Source organism: Panulirus ornatus, chromosome 30 (genome assembly GCF_036320965.1).
Source record: "Panulirus ornatus isolate Po-2019 chromosome 30, ASM3632096v1, whole genome shotgun sequence".
NCBI lineage: Eukaryota > Metazoa > Arthropoda > Malacostraca > Decapoda > Palinuridae > Panulirus > Panulirus ornatus.
The window spans coordinates 358,222-380,000 of NC_092253.1; the positions used below are offsets into that span (position 1 = coordinate 358,222).

Sequence of the window (21,779 nt, forward strand, 5' to 3'; positions counted from 1 at the left end):
CAAGCGTCCGGGGTAAACCATGGAAAGCTGTGTAGGTATGTATATTTCCGTGTGTGGACGTGTGTATGTACATGTGTATGGGGGGGGTTGGGCCATTTCTTTCGTCTGTTTCCTTGCGCTACCTCGCAAACGCGGGAGACAGCGACAAAGTATAAAAAAAAAAAAAAAAAAAAAAAATATATATATATGTATATATATATATATATATATATATATATATATATATATATATATATATATATATATATATATATATATATATATATATATATATATATATATTATATATTGTCCTTGGGGATGGGGTATTAAGAATACTTCCCTCGTATTCCCTGCGTGTCGTAGAAGGCGACTAAAAGGGGAGGGAGCGGGAGGCTGGAAATCCTCCCCTCTGTTTTTTTTTTTAATTTTCCAAAAGAAGGAACAGAGGGGGTCCAGGTGAGGATATTCCACAAAGGCCCAGTCCTCTGTTCTTAAACGCTACCTCGCTAACGCGGGAGATGGCGAATAGTTTAAAATAAAAAAGATATATATATATATATATATATATATATATATATATATATATATATATATATATATATATATATATATATATATATATATATATATATATATATATATATATATATATCTTTCTTTTAAACTATTCGCCATTTCCCGCATTACCGAGGTAGCGTTTAAGAACAGAGGACTGGGCCTTTGTGGAATATCCTCACCTGGCCCCCCTCTGTTCCTTCTTTTGGAAAATTAAAAAAAAAAACGAGAGGAGAGGATTTCCAGCCTCCCGCTCCCTCCCCTTTTAGTCGCCTTCTACGACATGCAGGGAATACGTGGGAAGTATTCTTAATCCCCTATCCCCAGGGATAATATATATATATATATATATATATATATATATATATATATATATATATATATATATATATATATATATATATATATATATGAATGAAGTATATTTCTCTCTCTCTCTCTCTCTCTCTCTCTCTCTCTCTCTCTCTCTCTCTCTCTCTCTCTCTCTCTCTCTCTCTCTCTCTCTCTCGTTTACCCCCATTTTTCCTTCCTCTTGCATCACTGAGACTCTCCTACTCCCTCAGGGGCAGTGTAGAGAGCGATACACTGCTTGAGATCTCAGACATCCTGCCAGAGGACACCAAGAGCTACGACAAGATGCGACCACCCCAGTCACAAGGTCAGTCATCAGTTACTTGAAGAATCACCAATTGATCATTCTGCCAGTGTTTAGGTAAGCCCTTCTCTCAGTCAATAGAACATTAGGACAGTTATCTCTTTAGATTTACTTCTTCGCTGATTCCATCCTGAGCCACATAACATTCCGTTTTTCTCGGTTACTATTATATTACAACCGTAATCTTATCCTTTCCTTACATATTTCCTTTGTATATGTAATTCTAATCTAGATTTTCTAATCCTCTCCCACCTTTGGGCGCATCTTTATACTCATTTACGTCCTTGTTCTCTTTCTAAGAACACATACATTTTCTTGACCTTATTACCTTAGGCTTTCTTAATGACTCTGGCCTTATCATAAGTGTTGAAATTTCATACCAGCATCAAGAGCCAAGTTGCACCTTGTGTTTCCTCGCTGAAGACCAATGCTCTCTCTCTATCTTCTAGTGACTGTCCTGGCCTCTGACGTCTTTTGTATGTCTCTCACTTCATCTCTTGTACTTCTGGATCATTTTGTATGAATCTTATTTAACTGGTTATTTTGCTGTTTGTATTTCGGACTTTACCTTGCAGCTATAAGATATTCTCTTCATAGTTTTGGTTTTTTGACCTACGAATGCTAGTTTATCGCTATCGTGCTCTTTGCAGCTTACATTCATGGTTTCTCTGTCTATCGGTCTATGCCTGTCTGTCTGTCTGATAATCTCTCTCTCTCTCTCTCTCTCTCTCTCTCTCTCTCTCTCTCTCTCTCTCTCTCTCTCTCTCTCTCTCTCTCTCTCTCTCTCTCTCTCTCTCTCTCTCTCTCTCTCTCTCTCTCTCTCTCTCTCTCTCTCTATCTCTCCCCCCCCCTCTCTCTCTCTCTCTCTCTCTCTCTCTCTCTCTCTCTCTCTCTCTCTCTCTCTCTCTCTCTCTCTCTCTCCCTAAAGTCTGTCATTCCATCCATTCAGCTATCTATCTATCTATCTGTAGTGAGCGTTGTGTGCTAGCCCTTCCACAAGTCAAAATCTTGCTGTAGAGAATTACTAAGTAGGTAATCATTCCCATGCCTTCCCTAGCTCTTTTTTGTTGATTTTTTGTTATTTGTATTAATCTCTTGGTTCTGACTTGGATCCAAGTAACATCGTTTTCTTTTTTTGTTTTTACAAGTATGTCTATAAAGTCACAGGATACACAGAGGAAAGAAAGAAACATACGAAGAGATGGAGTTCCATAGAAGTTAGATGAAGGCAGAACAGTTCAGAAGAAATATGCTTTATTGGTATGGAGTGTGAATAGTCACAAAAGAGAAACAAATATGCCAAAGTAAAAAAGACTTATAATAGAACGATCAATGACTGAACAAGTAGTAATAGAATAGGGAAAGAATCAATAAAGAATGAAGGGCACGAAGGGATGGAGCGACAACTGGAGTGAGGTTCGGGTGGTTGGTGAGGAGTTCAACTTTAAACTGGATTTTGTCAGGGAGGGTTGAGGAAGACAGGGAGGTGGTACATATGGTACAAGTAATTTATATGAAAAAAAATGATAGGTTCGTTGTTCAGAAGAGAGAGAGAGAGAGAGAGAGAGAGAGAGAGAGAGAGAGAGAGAGAGAGAGAGAGAGAGAGAGAGAGAGAGAGAGAGAGAGAGAGAGAGAGAGAGAGAGAGAGAGAGAGAGAGAGAGAGAGAGAGAGAGAGAATCGTAGTTAAGTAAAGAAACTTTGAGATTTTTTATAACAAATACAAATGTGGATAATCCAAAACGATTACGTGAGATGAGAATGTAACCGGTGTATTTTGAACATAATGAGTATTCTAAGGACTTGCTTCTGTTCAAGAAATTGTTTAGATGTGGGATTTTGATGCACTGAATGCTGCAGGACTAGAAAATTTTTATCTAAAATGCCACCAGTGCTGTATCATCGGCGAACAACTGACTCACTTCTTAGGCCCTTCAATACACAACAGACCGCATACTCGCACCTCTCCAAAACTCTTGCGTGTACCTCCCTAACAACCACATCCATAAACACATTAAACTACCATGAGGACATCACACATCCCTGCCGCAGACCGACATTCCCTGGGAACCAATCACTCTCTTCCTACTCGTACACATGCCTTTCATCCCTGATAAAATCTTTTTACTACTTCTAGCAGCTTACCTCCCACACCATATAGTCTTAAGACCTTCCACAAAGTATGTCTATCAATCCTATCATATGCCTTCTCCAGATCCATAAATGATACATACAGATCCTTCTGTTTTTCTAAACATATCCGACACACATTTCTCAAAGAAAACACCTGATCCACATATCCTCTACCACCTCTGAAACCACACTGCTCTTCCTTAATCTTATGCTCTTTACATGCCTTCACCCTCTCAATCAATACCCTCTCATACAATTGTCCAGTAATACTCAATAGACTCATGCCTGTGTGTTTTGAACACTCAGTTTTACCCCCTTTTCCTTTGTACAATGGCACTATACATGCATTCCGCCAACCCTCAGGCACCTCACCATTCAAAATTCGCAATCAATCTCATGTCTAACGTCCATGATCCATACACGCATTGGACACCCCCACCAACCAATCAATAACACAGTCGCCCCCTCTCCCATTAAATCCAACTACAACACCATCGAAACCCGTTTACTTGCCGGATATATATTTCATACTATTCGGCATTTCCCGCGTGAGCGAGGTAGCGTTAAGAACAAAGGACTGGGCCTTTGAGGGAATATCCTCACCTAGACCCCTTCTCTGTTGTTTCTTTTGGAAAATTAAAAAAAAAAAGACGAGAGGAGAGGATGTCCAGCCACCCGCTCCCTCCCCTTTTAGTCGCCTTCTACGACACGCAGGGATTACGTGGGAAGTATATATATATATATATATATATATATATGTATATATATATATATATATATATATATATATATATATATATATATATATATATATATATATATATATATATATATATATATATATATATTTTTATCATACTTTGTCGCTGTCTCCCACGTTAGGGAGGTAGCGCAAGGAAACAGACGAAAGAATGGCCCAACCCACCCACATCCCCATGTATATACATACACATCCACACACGCACCTATATATACCTATACTTCTCAACGTATATATATATATATATATATATATATATATATATATATATATATATATATATATATATATATATATATATATATATATATATATATATATATATATATATATATATATATATATAAATATATATATATATATATATATATATATATATATATATATATATATATATATATATATATATATATATATATATATATATATATATATATATATATATATATATATATGCATATATATATATATATATATATATATATATATATATATATATATATATATATATATATATATATATATATATATATATATATATATATATATATATAGGTTTGCGGCAGGGGTGTGTGATGTCTCCATGGTTGTTTAATTTCTTTATGGATGGGGTTGTTAGGGAGGTGAATGCAAGAGTTTTGGAAAGAGGGGCAAGTATGAAGTCTGTTGGGGATGAGAGAGCTTGGGAAGTGAGTCAGTTGTTGTTCGCTGATGATACAGCGCTGGTGGCTGATTCATGTGAGAAACTGCAGAAGCTGGTGACTGAATTTGGTAATTTGTGTGCAAGAAGAAAGTTAAGAGTAAATGTGAATAAGAGCAAGGTTATTAGGTACAGTAGGGTTGAGGGTCAAGTCAATTGGGAGGTGAGTTTGAATGGAGAAAAACTGGAGGAAGTGAAGTGTTTTAGATATCTGGGAGTGGATCTGGCAGCGGATGGAACCATGGAAGCGGAAGTGGATCATAGGGTGGGGGAGGGGGCGAAAATTCTGGGAGCCTTGAAGAATGTGTGGAAATCGAGAACATTATCTCGGAAAGCAAAAATGGGTATGTTTGAAGGAATAGTGGTTCCAACAATGTTGTATGGTTGCGAGGCGTGGGCTATGGATAGAGTTGTGCGCAGGAGGATGGATGTGCTGGAAATGAGATGTTTGAGGACAATGTGTGGTGTGAGGTGGTTTGATCGAGTAAGTAACGTAAGGGTAAGAGAGATGTGTGGAAATGGAAAGAGCGTGGTTGAGAGAGCAGAAGAGGGTGTTTTGAAATGGTTTGGGCACATGGAGAGAATGAGTGAGGAAAGATTGACCAAGAGGATATATGTGTCGGAGGTGGAGGGAACGAGGAGAAGAGGGAGACCAAATTGGAGGTGGAAAGATGGAGTGAAAAGGATTTTGTGTGATCGGGGCCTGAACATGCAGGAGGGTGAAAGGAGGGCAAGGAATAGAGTGAATTGGAGCGATGTGGTATACAGGGGTTGACGTGCTGTCAGTGGATTGAATCAAGGCATGTGAAGCGTTCGGGGTAAACCATGGAAAGCTGTGTAGGTATGTATATTTGCGTGTGTGGACACGACTGATGTAGGTTAATACGGTATCTTATCATTTGTTGGAAAAAGATCTGGAATTCACTTTAGTTTGCCGAAATATTACCATCCAATAAACGTTTTGTGGATCGTTTCCAAGTGCTGCCAAGGATCTCCCAGCCGAAGTACCTTCTGGAATTCCAGCTACTGAATACAGAGGCAGTAATTAATGGAGGACGTGTTGGAGTATATAAAAGTCACGATTCCGGTATTTTCGAAATAACCCGCCAAAGACAGTCTCTCTCTCTCTCTCTCTCTCTCTCTCTCTCTCTCTCTCTCTCTCTCTCTCTCTCTCTCTCTCTCTCTCTCTCTCTCTCTCTCTCTCTCTCTCTCTCTCTCTCTCTCTCTCTCTCTCTCTCTCTCTCTCTCTCTCTCTCTCTCTCGTTAATATATGCCTGTATCTAATAAGGATTCATCTTCCCCTGCACTTATTGCAGCAGTTGTAAGATTTTTCTCTTGTATAACGCCTTTGTTCTCACTTCTACAGGCAATCCGACGGTGGTCTACTTCCACGTGACTGTCATGAGTCTAGACTCCATCGACGAAAGTTCTATGGTGAGTCATAGAGATGTTTTGTTTCTTTATAGTATTGAGACTCCACGAGCATCTGTATTTCACAAGCATAATGCAAAAGGTGTCTTGGCTTATGATTTATATAATATACCAAGGGAAAGGCTATAGATTAATCCCACATGGTACTAAACAGTTTATATATTCACCTGGGGAATGGCAAGCCCATGAAATGACATAAAATGACAATCCTCCGTGAAGTGGGGTGCCGGTAAATATTAAATGCTTGGTGTTACATGATCAGCATGAGTACATTATCCAGTAAATTATACTACTTATCGCTGTGGTTACCGGTTAGGGAATGTCTACCTAAAGCAGACATCTTTGTAAACGAATAAAAGAAGTTCTGTCTTATCGCCGAATTCTTTTATTATCGAGATCAGGTCAGTCTCCCTAACGAGTTGCCCTGTGGAGAGGGGCCAGATAGAGGGGTAATCCCTCAGATATCTCATCAGATTTCATCGTGTCAGCTTTACGAACTCAGCTAAAATCTCGTATCTAATAAGGGAAAGTCGAGCAGTGCATTATATGACAAACTTCAAAGGACTTTTCGGATTCACTTCCAAGTTCTAAGTAAAAAAAAATCAAATCAGAAGATGAGATCAATTTGGGTAATTCTACAGACCAGAGGTCGATTTTCAAAGTGAATATCAAAAGAAAAGTTAAATCTATACACCTTGCAAAGAGACTAAAATTGGAATGAGCTGATTGCCCGGCTTTCAGCAATAAAACTGACAAGCCGGATATGAGTTTACTACTTGGTTTAGGTTTTGTACAACAGCTTTCTTGGAAAACAGTAACCTTGAAAATACATAAGCAATTCTGAATAATGCCAATGCTTCAGCATTGAGAAACAAAGTAAGTTAACTGAGGTAGATCCTGGAAGCATAAACAGAGAAAAAACAATATTCCAGTTACCAGGTTGATAAAGAAGCTTTGCGATTTAAAACAAAATCACAGCTTTGAAACCAAACCTTTTTACTGATCTATTTATCTTGCCGGGGCTGTCATCATGTATTTCCAGCGATACACAAATATCATTTGAACTGAATACTAATCAAGAGCTGGAGTAGTTATTACTTTTGTCTTTCATTTAGATAATGGTAGAAAAGAAGAACAAATAGAGAAAGTGAAGGGTTATGCAAACTCTCAGGTGGTCCTTGAACCTTACATGAATCAACTATGTTCACTGTTGTACTCGTCTTCAGTATATCCTCATCTTTACATTACCCCTCACCTTTGCTAGCTAGGCTCACGGCCAGCCTTTGTTGGGCCAACTAGCCAAGTAGATTACATCATTCAAATTCATTATGCTGTTCTTCATTATTTCCTCTTCTTCACTGCAAAAGTCATCATTACACCCTAAATACACCGGCATCTTCACTGTCAACGCTATCAACACTACATCTCCATCGCTACGCTCTTGATAACATTGAACTCTGACCTTATCATTATGGGTGATACGCAGGCACACTACACATTATCAAATGCATAGATAGATAGCTATAGATATAAAGATAGTTTGTGCAAAACCTATGGAAAGGCCTAGAAATCGATGGAGAGCTAGTATCGAGCGAGCTCCTCTAAGAAATGAACCAACAATGGAGGAGATGGAAGAGAATGAGAAGTACATCAACCGAAGCCGGTGTCACTGGCAGACAACGCTGTACCAGAAGGAGGATATGCATTACGCTCTTCCAGGACCCGACATACTGGACTCCTTCAACTTCAAAGCTGCACTCCGCCCATGAGCAGGGAAATTATGAACTCTCTTGAAGTAAGAAAGTCCATGAAGAGACTATCATTCCACTTCGTCCTCAGACGAAGATGACTTCTCGCTCTCGGCGTAATCACCTTCAGGCGGAGACTGGTAGCATCCATAACATTCTGACGTACTCTCTGCATTCACTGTCACTCTCAGAGCTGCTGTATCTAGTTCATTTCATTAGGATCTACGTAGGGGTTCGGTCGCCTCTTACCAGCATTCCTCAACAATTCAGTCGAGTGTCATAAGTGGAGGATGATAGTTCTGATGGAGTTCTGTGAGTCTCTCATATTCACTTTGAGTGGACTGTGCATTCAAACCTGCCTCTAGTCTACCAGTGGCTTTATATAATTACTTATTTGTACTGTAGCGGGAGGGAGTTCTATGCCTGTAGAGCCCCATTTCTTATGTGTGTGAAATTACCCATTTTTACTGTAAGGGAAAGGAGTTTTGCACATATGGGTCCCATCTCTTGAACATTTTCTGTCATACTACTCTTTAAGTTTCTGTATGCTGCCTGCATTTACCTTGTCTTCACAGCTTTCAGTCCATTCATTCGTCATTCATACAATAGGAGTATCTCCAGATCTTTCTATGAAAGTTTCTTGTTTAATTTTGATTTGTATTCTCTGCCTATTCTACCTGTACATATAAGGATTTGTTCTCTGTCTTCATCATTAATGTGAGTGTGTGTGTGTGTGTGTGTGTGTGTGTGTGTGTGTGTGTGTGTGTGTGTGTGTGTGTGTGTGTGTGTGCGTGTGTGTGTGTGTGTGTGTGTGCCTTGACTTCACCTCGTTTTCACCGTGAGCGACAGTGTCATTGACTTCGCTGGATGCTAGACAGCCATAAGCAAGTAAATGTGTGTATGTGGTTAGGAATGGAATATGAGTGTCCTTGCGTATATGTATTTGTGTTTTTGTGTATCTATATTTATGTGTCATATGTGTTGTGAGTGTATAAGGACGCAAACTACCTAAGAACCACATAATTAACTAAATAAATCTAATCCAAATATAATTTCCATGCACCATTAGAAAATTTGAATAAATACTGTGACTCGATATCATGAGTATAACAAGTTGAGAACGGTACTTTGCATGATGAAAAACAATATTTTCATGAGCTTTGATATATAAATGTGGAGCACAAGTGTATGGAGGTCAGAATAAGTAGAAATATTAGGGCAGCAGACTTGGATCCTTTCCTTAGTATAGTTGGAAATGGGAGGATAAGTGACATGAAGAATGAAAAATGTGAGAAGGATATGGTAGTGTAAGGATATCCTTACATAGGATGGTGCGGCAAGGTAGAAAGTATGGAAGATGATAGGCTAGTAAACATGATGTATAGCAGTATAGCTAGCACAAAATTACAGCGTTTGTTTGAGACATAATTTAGGATTTCATTTAATCATGGCTGTGACGTCCTGTGTTGAAATGGGTTTAGGGAATACAACCAGAGGACAAAATCGATTTGAAACACTAAACTGAAGACACACCAGAAATAGAGATCAAATGCTCCAATGTATTTTGATTATAATAGATTACTATGTGTAACCCTATGACTTCCATGTTATGTTACCCACATTCTACATTGTCGGAGGTTAACATGTTTACTGAAGCTTCTTTCAAGGATAGTGGACTCCTGAGGGAAAGCATTCATCGTTAGAACTTTTGAAGCTTTATCATTAACTTTCCCTGCCTCTTAGAATAAATGGTCCTGCGAAATATCTCTCATTAGACCCAACAAAATCTTGTAGAAGGAAGGCCTGAGTTTCACTTCAAGCCTCACATATAAGTTCATCTAAAAACTGCTCTTCTGGCTCAATTTACAGACCTTTTAGCTCAGTTTACTGCCACTGTTGCAACTTTGAAATTCAAGGTAATCAGTCTTTTTTTTCACCCCTTACGGCTTTTATAGTATACAGGATTATAGTGCTATGAAACATGTGAACTATAAGGTCTTCTGTTCAGATTTTATAGTATACAGGACTATAGTGTTATGAAATATGAGAACTATAAGGTCTTCTGTTCAGATTTTACACATCCTGTTTCTATTTTATCGGAAAAAAAAGTTTTGAAGCAATTACATATATTTTTTTCCTGAAAATGATAACATGGAAGTACACTTAACTGCTACAATTTCCCCTCTGTGTACTAACCTTACTATTTCACTTTTCGAAGTGCGACTAATCTTTTAAAGAAGATCTATCTTTTCCTTTTTGAATAAGAAGTCTACCAGTGATATTTCCTAATCTATCAGTAGAATAAATACACTTCACCTACAAACGATCAGTGTTCAGATTATCTGATCTTTTTAGAATCATGTCATCATCCTTTATTCAACTGTATTTCTCGTGTGTATATTTCATGATCTAAGATATTCCTCTTTTACCTGTACAGTGGAGACACGTTCATCTATTGCATTTATTACCCTGATGTATATAGAAATCAGATATTAACTGAAATTGAACATTAAGAAAAACGTAAAGTCTTGTTTTTGAAATGATGTCATCGCATCTATATAGATTTCTCTGAAGTTGACCGTATCAATGAGGTCAGTAATTTCAGAGCATTCACTCTTTTAAGAATTTATACGTAGTTTTATGCATATCTGCTTTTGTAAAAGGGAACAAAAATAGCATACTAAAAAATAAAATCTAAAATTGACTTTGTTTTACAAATATAGCATCATCGTATGCCCATATATCATGAAATAGACATAAAGAATCTGATGAAAATAAATGATCAAGACTCCTTCTCTCAGTCACCTTTTTGTGATGTAATCCCATAGATCCAAGAATCATCATTAACAAGCGGTAAAGTCTAGCAGTTGTGATCTCAAAACCCAGTCGATCCCTCTTGATCTGCTCGTATCTAATGTTCTGAAGACTTATCACCACAGTTTTATGCTTCCAAATTAATGCAATATCAGTGTTTCAGGAGATGAAGATAACGTACTTTCATCATACTAATGTTCTAAGATTCTCTGAACATACTTTCAGCCTTTCAGGCGATACTGCTAACGCACCATTATTGATGCAAGTGCTATTTTTCACAGACTGTCAATATTCCAGGAGAAGCCTTTAAAGTATCCCCAACCTTCCAGGAGCCACTCTTAGCTGATTATCATCCTACCAAAAGAAACTGTTGAAGTATTTTCTGTCTTCCAAAAACTGTTAGCTCGCCTACAGCTTCAGAGAAACTACTTATAATGTACCTTCAGAGAAAAATATTATGTTTGAGTTACTCTTAATGTATCTTTACAAGTACCGTATTCTGCCAATATAGCATGTGTGATACAGAAGTTACTTTTAGAGTACTACCAGTCGTCCATGAGGAACCGTTGAAGCGCCGTTTATAATTCTGGAGGTTCAGTACAGGTACCTTTACTGTTTTAAAAGTACCCTTTGTTTTCACTCAATCTACAGAAGGCAGTACCAACATAATCTTTGTATTCAAAGGGAAGTTTCAAAAGTATATCTAATTGCCAGGAAATAGTGTTAACATCAGGTTCCAGGACTTGCTTATATCTTTAGTATTTCCCTAAAGCACTGTGGATTTGTACAGTCTTCTATGGTTATATTCAACGTTCCTTATGTCGTCTACAACAAACTCTTTGTATAGACCAAAAAGTTTCACGTCAGCAACTAGCTCTGTTCCAAGGACAGCTCGAAAGTTTTATTCACAGTCCAACAGTGGTTCACGAAGAGCAACCGAGAATGACATCATTAAGTTTCTTACCCACTAGTAAGTGATACAGCTGAGTTTTCCCCTTTATCTCGTTTGTGAATTACCGGGGGTCCTTCTGCAGTTTCTGGAAGACTCTTTGGAAAGAAAGGTGCGCCTCCATCTCAAGGCTGCCCTTAAATGTCATGAATTAGAACTTGCATATGCAACATTTTCTGCCCAGATTATCAAATCATTCGATCGATTAAGCAATTGTCAGTTTACTCTGTAGATCAGCGTAATAATATTTACAGCATATCGATCAGGAATGAACAAAGAGGTCTATGTCAATGATTCACCTTTTGTACTTGATCAGTAAAGTAACGCAACCCCTGATGATATCGTAATCGTCATCGATTGTTTATCTTTTTTTTTTCTCTTAGCGGAAGCGGTAGGTCTTTTAGAGAGGCAGACTATTGAGGTGACGATGAAGATGGCTAGAGCTGCCTGTGTTGGGAGAATAAATTCCTGTAACGTGACGATGTCCCTCTTCCTCCTTACACCTGAAAACTTCAGGGCAAATATTAGTCATACCCTCCTATGTCTGACTTGGGAATTACCTTAGCTTTTTTAAAGCATTGATCTCTCTCTCTCTCTCTCTCTCTCTCTCTCTCTCTCTCTCTCTCTCTCTCTCTCTCTCTCTCTCTCTCTCTCTCTCTCTCTCTCTCTCTCTCTCTCTCTCTCTCCTGGAATTCTCGAACAGGTGACCGAGGGGGAAATACATTAGCCTTGACTGAAGACGTTCATCTCTTCGAGGTGGTTGAAGTGGTTCCTCAGCTACATAAAAGTAATAACATTCTTGACTAAGTTCTTAACAGTCTCAGCGACCTCAGCAACTCCTGCAGGATAGGCGCTCTGGCAAACAGTGATCATCACACCAAGAAACTAGATACATTGTAATTACAAAATCAAAAGTTAGCGATAACAAACTATTGTATTACAGAGGAGCAAATTTTGAGGAAATATATATATTTGTTCATTATCCCTGGGGATAGGGGAGAAAGAATACTTCCCACGTATTCCCTGCGTGTCGTAGAAGGCAGCTAAAAGGGGAGGGAGCGGGGGGCTGGAAATCCTCCCCTCTCATTATTTCTTTTTTTCTTTTTATTTTCCAAAAGAAGGAATAGAGAAGGGGACCAGGTGAGGATATTCCCTTAAAGGCCCAGTTCTCTGTTCTTAACGCTACCTCGCTAACGCGGAAAATGGCGGATAGTTTGAAAGAAAGAAATATATATATATATATATATATATATATATATATATATATATATATATATATATATATATATATATATATGAAACTAGCAACATCTAAACGATGAAAGATCAAAGAGGCTAGTGAGAACTCAAAAAAATTAAGCGGCTAGGAAAATATGGGAACTGATTAGTCGTATAAGAAAAGAATGTAGAAAAAATTTATGTTGAATAAAGGCTATCACTTAATACTAAAAGTAACCCCAGAGGCTGTAATCACGTGAGACAAAGAACAGTAAAAGATTCAATAGGACCAGTAACAAAAAAGCTTATTAGAATAATAACCACTAGTAAGGTAATTGTCTCTGTCTTAAATAAATTCTTCATTTCTGATTTCATAGTCGAAATGGAAAATGCCAACCTCAGTCATTTAGAATCCATTCTAAAATGAGATCACGAAAAAGTAAAGCTCAGAGAAATATGAACCTATAAAGCGCTGAAATACTTAAGTGAAATAAACCCAAATAGATCAATTGGCCCTGATAACCTATTATCAGAAATTGTTAAGGCAGTTAGACTATAATTCATGCTTCCCATAACCACGACTCTTAACAAATCACTAACCGACAGTAATATATTGAAAAATGGAAGTTCGAAAATATCGCCCCAATACATAAGAAAAAAAAACAAAGATGCATGCCGTCCGTTACCACTCAGTTAGCATAGACAGATCGATGAAAAAGAGACAATGAAGCAAAATCGTATTATTTCTAGAAAGTCACAAGTAAATAGCAGACAAATGTATGGTTTCCGCAGGAAAATATCCTCGTGTAACAGTTTATTAAGACTTAATGTCGTTATTCATAACGACTGGGATTCAAAAGCACTCTCTGATGTACTAGAATTAGATTAGACTTTATTGTTCTCAGAAAATTATCGTAAGTTTTCTGTTTGCTTTAGTCTTGCAACGCTAATCCCTGCAACATGTCTCTGATCTCATTCTATATCACAAAAGCCTCAAAAGAACCCAATGGTCCATTGCATCCTTTGTACTCCTTTGTTGGTAATAAATACAAACGATCAGCTTTTTATTTCAACCCAGAAAATTTGGGTGTATATGAAACATGAAATAGGCGGAAAAGCCACATTCAAGAATCAAGACTCACTTGCTAGAGTTAGGCAGGAGATCTGAAAACATCCTGATTTTGTCTGATGTATTTTCTTGTTATTGTGATTCATATAAATGAAATGTCACTGGCACAAATGAATGTTTCCCTCCGAATATGTTCATTCCATACATTCTCTGAATTTCATTTTGTTCTTGTATAAGAAATGGACTAAATAGTAAAGCATCAAGTACCGTGTAGAAAAAAGTGGTTATTAAGAAGTGCAACACAACTCCTGCCATCATCAACCCAATGAACTAGCAGCGTATGCTGAATGATATAATGAACATGATTATGTTAGTCCAGTAGCATCTTGATGATGAAGGAAACTGAGTCGTTGCCTGACAGAGCACCAGTAGCGTCTTCGGCTGTTATTGGTCTGACGATGTATTCTAAGGAAAGTAAATGTCGCATTTACGCAGCACAACGGATCAAAAACACTGCTCTCGACAGTGAAATGACGAATCTGTCCACAAGAGTTTAATCCTAATACTTACACATATTATCTCTGCGCTGTATTTTACCCCAAAAGAATTTTCTCTTGATTTCTTCTAGAGTTTTATACCCTTTGTGTTAAACAAATGATTTCATTAGCATTTAACGAATTCTTTCGTCTGCACTAATGACCCTCTATCCTCAGCAAGAATGTATTCCTTCTTTCAGGCTCAGGCGGAGGAGGATGGTGATTATCCGAGCCAGTGAAAAAAAAAAGGGAAAGATGCTGGCAATACCTTTTATTTCGCATTTCATGCCTTCAGAAGGATTACGTTCTATACGATGGGAATAACCGCATCGGTGCTGAATCAAAATTTGATATATTTTGAGAAGCTGTGACACTCTGTATCTTTTCTAGAAAAAGAAAGAGAAATCCCGCTCGTAGTTTAATGGTGATCAAAGATGAAAATTGATACTTCCATATCTAGGATCCTGCTTGTTCATCCTTCATCATAGCCATGAAACATATCTCCCATTCCTCTCTGTACCTTTAACTACAAGGTTCATACAAAGTTTCCTAGTATCAAAGAATACAGTATACTCAGAAAGATTTGATACTCTTCTCCACCATTTTGTATCCGTGCCAGTGACACTACACTCCACTTTTCTTTTTACATGTAGAGAGCATTTCGTTTTTGTTGGCCTTAATTGTACGTAGCTAAATATCTTTTCATCTGAGAGGTTCACGATAACTGTTATTCCTTCTGACTCGTAAGAAAGCAAATCTCATTTTTTTCATAAAGTCTCTCATTCACCAAAACACGCGCACTAAACGTATAACCTTCTTCATCCTGCTCGTTGCACTCATTAGCCAATGTCAGATGACGTGCAGTGGACTGAAAACTTTCCTTCATTCGCCATTGCTTTCTTCTCCCTAAGTCTTACCTAAACCATATTGCCTGGTGTATTCTTTTGCCTCCCCTTCCATGAGATAATGGACCACCTATTTCTTTTCATGAGATATCCTCTCGTGATGAACAATTTGTAGTTTGCTACAATGAGAAAAAATGCATGTCTCCATTTCCTTACTGAAAGGATCCCATTTGATCTCTCCATAGGAAACCTACCATTTTTTTTTCTCCCTTTCATTACTATGGAATCATTCTGAATGATCTTTTCCCACAGCTCTGCCATACATCCGTCACAGACATAATATAGGTCTCCTCATATTTCTGTTTTCAAAAGTATTTTCTAACAGATTTTTTTTATAATTGTTATTCCTCTTATTTTTCCTATCAGTTCCTCATTATCATACAGATGAACTTTACAGAAAGCTCTTGCCTCTAAATCCCATGCGTTGCACTTTTCTTCTTTTTGCATATATCTTTTGAAGACAAACAAATGTTACAAAAGTTTATATCTCACTTTTCCTCAGGGTAGATGTTTTGTATAATTTTTCCTTGCCTACAAACGCAGTTCAATCACACCCATTTTCTCCTTGCTCAGACTTGCGCAGCAAACATATTTACCCGTAAAACTTAATTCAAAGTTGTTTTCCCTATTCCCTACACAGACGTACGCAGCAGACATCTTCTTTGCTCAGAGCTGGAAGGACCACCGTCTTCGATTCCCACAGAACATGACGGGGGAGTATCGCCTCCTACCTGTGTCGTGGCTAAAGGATATCTGGAGGCCTGACGCCTTTTTCAAAAACGCCAAGTCCGTCACTTTCCAGACGATGACCATTCCTAATCACTACCTCTGGCTTCACCTCGACTCCACCATCCTCTACATGGTTAAGTAAGTTCCCCTCTTTCCTTCTAAGCATTTTGAGTATATATAATGATCAATTGCCATGATATGAAACTTGTTATTCCCATACCTAATTCTTGTGTTATCTTGATATTCTGAATCTGCTTTGGGAGCAGGATATATCATGTGGACCAAATCTGTTTTGGCTTATTTTCTTTTGTGTGTAACATACCTGACAGAAATATAAACTTGTGATGAGCCACTTCTTAGTTTAGTTTCTTTTTGTAAATTTCATGGTGAACTGAATATCATCTCAAAAGTTGTTGGAAATCAGTTCAGAGTTCAGTCCATAGATTCTGATCATAACATCCCACTTGTGCAGTTTTACCTGGTGAGTTGACTAGTATTCTCAGTCTATCCGTCCGATGAAAGTTTCATCTCTCGTCTCAGAGACATCTTGAATGGACTAACAGTTTCCCACCGACCGTTTTTACCACTGCTACATTTGTGTCCGTTTCTCCCGTATACAATCTGATATCCTCTCAGCACGACTTACTCCTGAAAAGGATCTTAAGATGAAAAAGCGGTACAAGAACAGCTCCTATACAGACCTTCTGTATCGACCCCCTACACACACTCGCAAGAAAATAAGAAACCCCAGAAAAAAATTAGCTGGCAATAAAAATCTTATTCACTCCATCCTTCCCTCTCTAATATGGTCTCCTCGTTCTCCTGGTTCCCTCCACTTCTCTTTCTTAACTTTTCCTCACTCATTCTCTCCACAGTTGGCGATCGAGTGTGGGGGAAGAGAAGAGTATGTATACATTCTTCTATGTCCCACTGTTTACCTATAGAGAATCGTGCGTGCGCTCTTAGCTGGTCATAAAGCCGCTTATCTTAATGAAAATTCAAGTTATTGACAGACTGGACGTGGCATTGCTTTACCCACTATAATTCATCAGCCAGTGGCAATCATTTTCCTCCTACTGCCGCGGGAAACGCCTTTACTGCACGTGGTATGTTTGACTTATTTGCTTTTTTCTTGTAGACTGACAACGTCAACATGAGGCTCATTTGAGTGTGGTTTGATGGGATTACAAGACAATATTCCATATAGGATATGGAACATACCCTATATCTAATATGATTATTTAGTATTGTTTTGCAAAGCAAATAATGGGGCTCCCCCATCTCCTCCCACTGAGCCTATGCCCCTCCTATATATTTCTTGAGCAAGGTATTCCTAGTGCACTCCCAGCTACAACTGGACAAGTTGTATTGTCCCGATAGCATAACTCCTTCTGTCCTTGCTCGTCTGTTTGATTAATGCTTAAAACCCAAACTTTTCCTTATTCTTGGAAGCATACCTTGTTGCAGCCCATTCTTTTCACAGGAGACCATTCTAACCCTTCCAACCAATAATCTGTCGCTTTCACTTTTGTTTTCCATAAAGATTCTAAAACTATATTTAAGTCTTTCGTTCTTGATTAACCACTGAGAAATTGATTCCATTCTCTCAGGGCTCGAAACGATTCTCTCGTAACTTATGGTGAGCCTTATAGGCTGGATCTCGAGCTCTCCAAAACAGGGTGTGGGAAAAGTCCGTTTTTTAAACTATTTTCCTTCCTTTAATTCATAGCTTTCTTTCTAGTTGTTTCATCATGGTAGTCATGATGGCGAGGCTGTTCCCTCGCACGCAATCGACAGTGGTGTTCTATTGGGTTCCGATTCATCGTCTCGCCACTTTTTTCTATCCACAGAAGATCATCTACTTCCTATCATATTAACCCTTATGCCAATAATGCCTGCCTACACGCGTCAACTTACTTTCCCCTCATTTCCAGTACTAGTTCTCTTTCACGACATGAACTTATTTTCCCTCTAAGTTTGAACCTGTACAGCATCTTGGAGTAGAAAACTGTAACCTCGTCAGTTTCAACAGTTCAGAAACGCAATCACTACTGCTTCCCTAAATACATCCCATTCCTCCCCCACTCCCCTTACGTCCTTTGCTCTCACCTTTTTCCATTCTGCACTTCGTCTCTCCTGTTGCTTCCTCACACAAGTCTCCTTCCCAAGCTCATTTGCTCTCATAACTCTTTTCACCCCAAGATTCTCTCTTCTTTTCTGAAAACCTCTACAAATATTCACCTTTGCCTTCACAAGATAATGATCAAACATCCCTCCAGTTGCACCTCTCAGCAAATTAACATCCATTTCTTTCGTCTGTTTCCTTGCGCTACCTCGCAAACGCGGGAGACAGCGACAAAGTATAAAAAAAAAAAAAAAAAAAAAAGTATATATATATATATATATATATATATATATATATATATATATATATATATATATATATATATATATATATATATATATATATAGGGTGTTTTGGTCGAGGTGGTGTGCAAAGTGAGAGGGTTAGGGAAAATGAGTTGGTAAACAGAGAAGAGGTAGTGAAAGCTTTGCGGAAGATGAAAGCCGGCAAGGCAGCAGGTTTGGATGGTATTGCAGTGGAATTTATTAAAAAAGGGGGTGACTGTATTGTTGACTGGTTGGTAAGGTTATTTAATGTATGTATGACTCATGGTGAGGTGCCTGAGGATTGGCGGAATGCGTGCATAGTGCCATTGTACAAAGGCAAAGGGGATAAGAGTGAGTGCTCAAATTACAGAGGTATAAGTTTGTTGAGTATTCCTGGTAAATTATATGGGAGGGTATTGATTGAGAGGGTGAAGGCATGTACAGAGCATCAGATTGGGGAAGAGCAGTGTCGTTTCAGAAGTGGTAGAGGATGTGTAGATCAGGTGTTTGCTTTGAAGAATGTATGTGAGAAATACTTAGAAAAGCAAATGGATTTGTATGTAGCATTTATGGATCTGGAGAAGGCATATGATAGAGTTGATAGAGATGCTCTGTGGAAGGTATTAAGAATATATGGTGTGGGAGGCAAGTTGTTAGAAGCAGTGAAAAGTTTTTATCGAGGATGTAAGGCAGGTGTACGTGTAGGAAGAGAGGAAAGTGATTGGTTCTCAGTGAATGTAGGTTTGCGGCAGGGGTGTGTGATGTCTCCATGGTTGTTTAATTTGTTTATGGATGGGGTTGTTAGGGAGGTAAATGCAAGAGTTTTGGAAAGAGGGGCAAGTATGAAGTCTGTTGGGGATGAGAGAGCTTGGGAAGTGAGTCAGTTGTTGTTCGCTGATGATACAGCGCTGGTGGCTGATTCATGTGAGAAACTGCAGAAGCTGGTGACTGAGTTTGGTAAAGTGTGTGGAAGAAGAAAGTTAAGAGTAAATGTGAATAAGAGCAAGGTTATTAGGTACAGTAGGGTTGAGGGTCAAGTCAATTAGGAGGTGAGTTTGAAAGGAGAAAAACTGGAGGAAGTGAAGTGTTTTAGATATCTGGGAGTGGATCTGGCAGCGGATGGAACCATGGAAGCGGAAGTGGATCATAGGGTGGGGGAGGGGGCGAAAATTCTGGGGGACTTGAAGAATGTGTGGAAGTCGAGAACATTATCTCGGAAAGCAAAAATGGGTATGTTTGAAGGAATAGTGGTTCCAACAATGTTGTATGGTTGCGAGGCGTGGGCTATGGATAGAGTTGTGCGCAGGAGGATGGATGTGCTGGAAATGAGATGTTTGATGACAATGTGTGGTGTGAGGTGGTTTGATCGAGTGAGTAACGTAAGGGTAAGAGAGATGTGTGGAAATAAAAAGAGCGTGGTTGAGAGAGCAGAAGAGGGTGTTTTGAAGTGGTTTGGGCACATGGAGAGAATGAGTGAGGAAAGATTGACCAAGAGGATATATGTGTCGGAGGTGGAGGGAACGAGGAGAAGAAGCACACCAAATTGGAGGTGGAAAGATGGAGTGAAAAAGATTTTGTGTGATCGGGGCCTGAACATGCAGGAGGGTGAAAGGCGTGCAAGGAATAGAGTGAATTGGAGCGATGTGGTATACCGGGGTTGACGTGCTGTCAGTGGATTGAATCAAGGCATGTGAAGCGTCTGGGGTAAACCATGGAAAGCTGTGTAGGTATGTATATTTGCGTGTGTGGACGTATGTATATACATGTGTATGGGGGGGGGGGGGTTGGGCCATTTCTTTCGTCTGTTTCCTTGCGCTACCTCGCAAACGCGGGAGACAGCGACAAAGTATAATAAATAAATAAAACATATATATATATATATATGTATATATATATATATATATATATATATATATATATATATATATATATATATATATATATATATATATATATATATATATATATATATATATATATATATATATATATATATATATATATATATATATATATATATACATTGATTTGTGTGTGTGTGTGTGTGTGTGTGTGTGTGTGTGTATGCATGTGTGTGTGTGTGTGTGTGTGTGTGTGTGTGTGTGTGTGTGTGTGTGTGTGTGTGTGTGTGTGTGTGTGTGTGTATTGTCCATCTCTCTTTGTATTTCTCACTTTATCCCTCTTTCTCTCTTGTACCCCCATCCACACTAACAGCCTCTCCTCTTATATGCATCACCAAGAGTACTACAAGCTCCAGAACAATACGTGTGCCGTCCTCGAGGCACCATCGAGCCTTCCGTCCGTGATGGCACTACTCCCCCAACAACACAAAACAACACTCTATCCCTCAAGAGAGCCAACCCATCTGTTTCCATGAGAAGACTCATGTGTAGACACCAATACACGTAGCTATTATCACAACGTCAGAACCAGCTGTTGTTAGCTCTGCATTCATCTAATACGAGATACGAACGCTGCTCTTTTTTCTCGAAACGAGGGGAAAATTATTAGAGAGAGAGAGAGAGAGAGAGAGAGAGAGAGAGAGAGAGAGAGAGAGAGAGAGAGAGAGAGAGAGAGAGAGAGAGAGAGAGAGAGAGAGAGAGAGAGAGAGAGAGAGAGAGAGAGAAGCCACTGTGAGACTAACAATTTTTTTCTTTTTTAAGCCTTAGGTTCTTAGCTTACACGTATAACACCGAATTACGACTTTTAGTCTGCTTTCATTTAGTCTAAGGTATAAGACTTGATAATGATTACCTATTTCACTGCCAGAGGTTAAGTATGTTTATGTGGATGATAAAGTTTAGACATAACTTCAGTGATTGTATGATACTTGTAGGAATTATCAGTACTTGCGTTAGCTAACGGGTAGAAATGATACCGAACTTAGTGTAGGTAGTAACATAATGGAATCATCATTGTTTCGTGGAATAGTGAAAGGGAAGAAGTTCCTTTACCATAATATGACGGAGGTCAGACGTGGTTTCCGTGATTTTACAATGAAAGGGAAACAGATCAGTTTGTCAGCTTTCTTAAATGCAGTAAAAACTTTCTTAGGTTAAAGATAAGGTAAACAGGAGGGAAGATTTTGATTTAAGTCTACAAAATATTTTCTTTGATAACTTAAGGGCTAGGGTAAATTTAACTTAGATCAAAAAAAATATATCTTCTCAAACTCACCATCAAATAAATTCCGGACTGCATATACG

The 21,779-nt window shown here is 38.5% G+C and overlaps 1 protein-coding gene across 2 annotated transcripts in view; it reads left to right on the plus strand.

Annotated features, from left to right (window-relative positions):
• The window catches only part of LOC139758549 (glycine receptor subunit alpha-2-like), a 163,331-nt gene that overhangs the window by 113,371 nt on the left and 28,181 nt on the right, over positions 1–21,779 (plus strand). For both annotated transcript variants that reach the window (XM_071680069.1, XM_071680070.1), the window contains exons 4-6: positions 1,101–1,195; positions 6,150–6,217; positions 16,094–16,320. In XM_071680069.1, the coding sequence (XP_071536170.1) occupies positions 1,101–1,195; positions 6,150–6,217; positions 16,094–16,320 (390 nt within the window). The remainder of the gene's footprint in view (positions 1–1,100; positions 1,196–6,149; positions 6,218–16,093; positions 16,321–21,779) is intronic.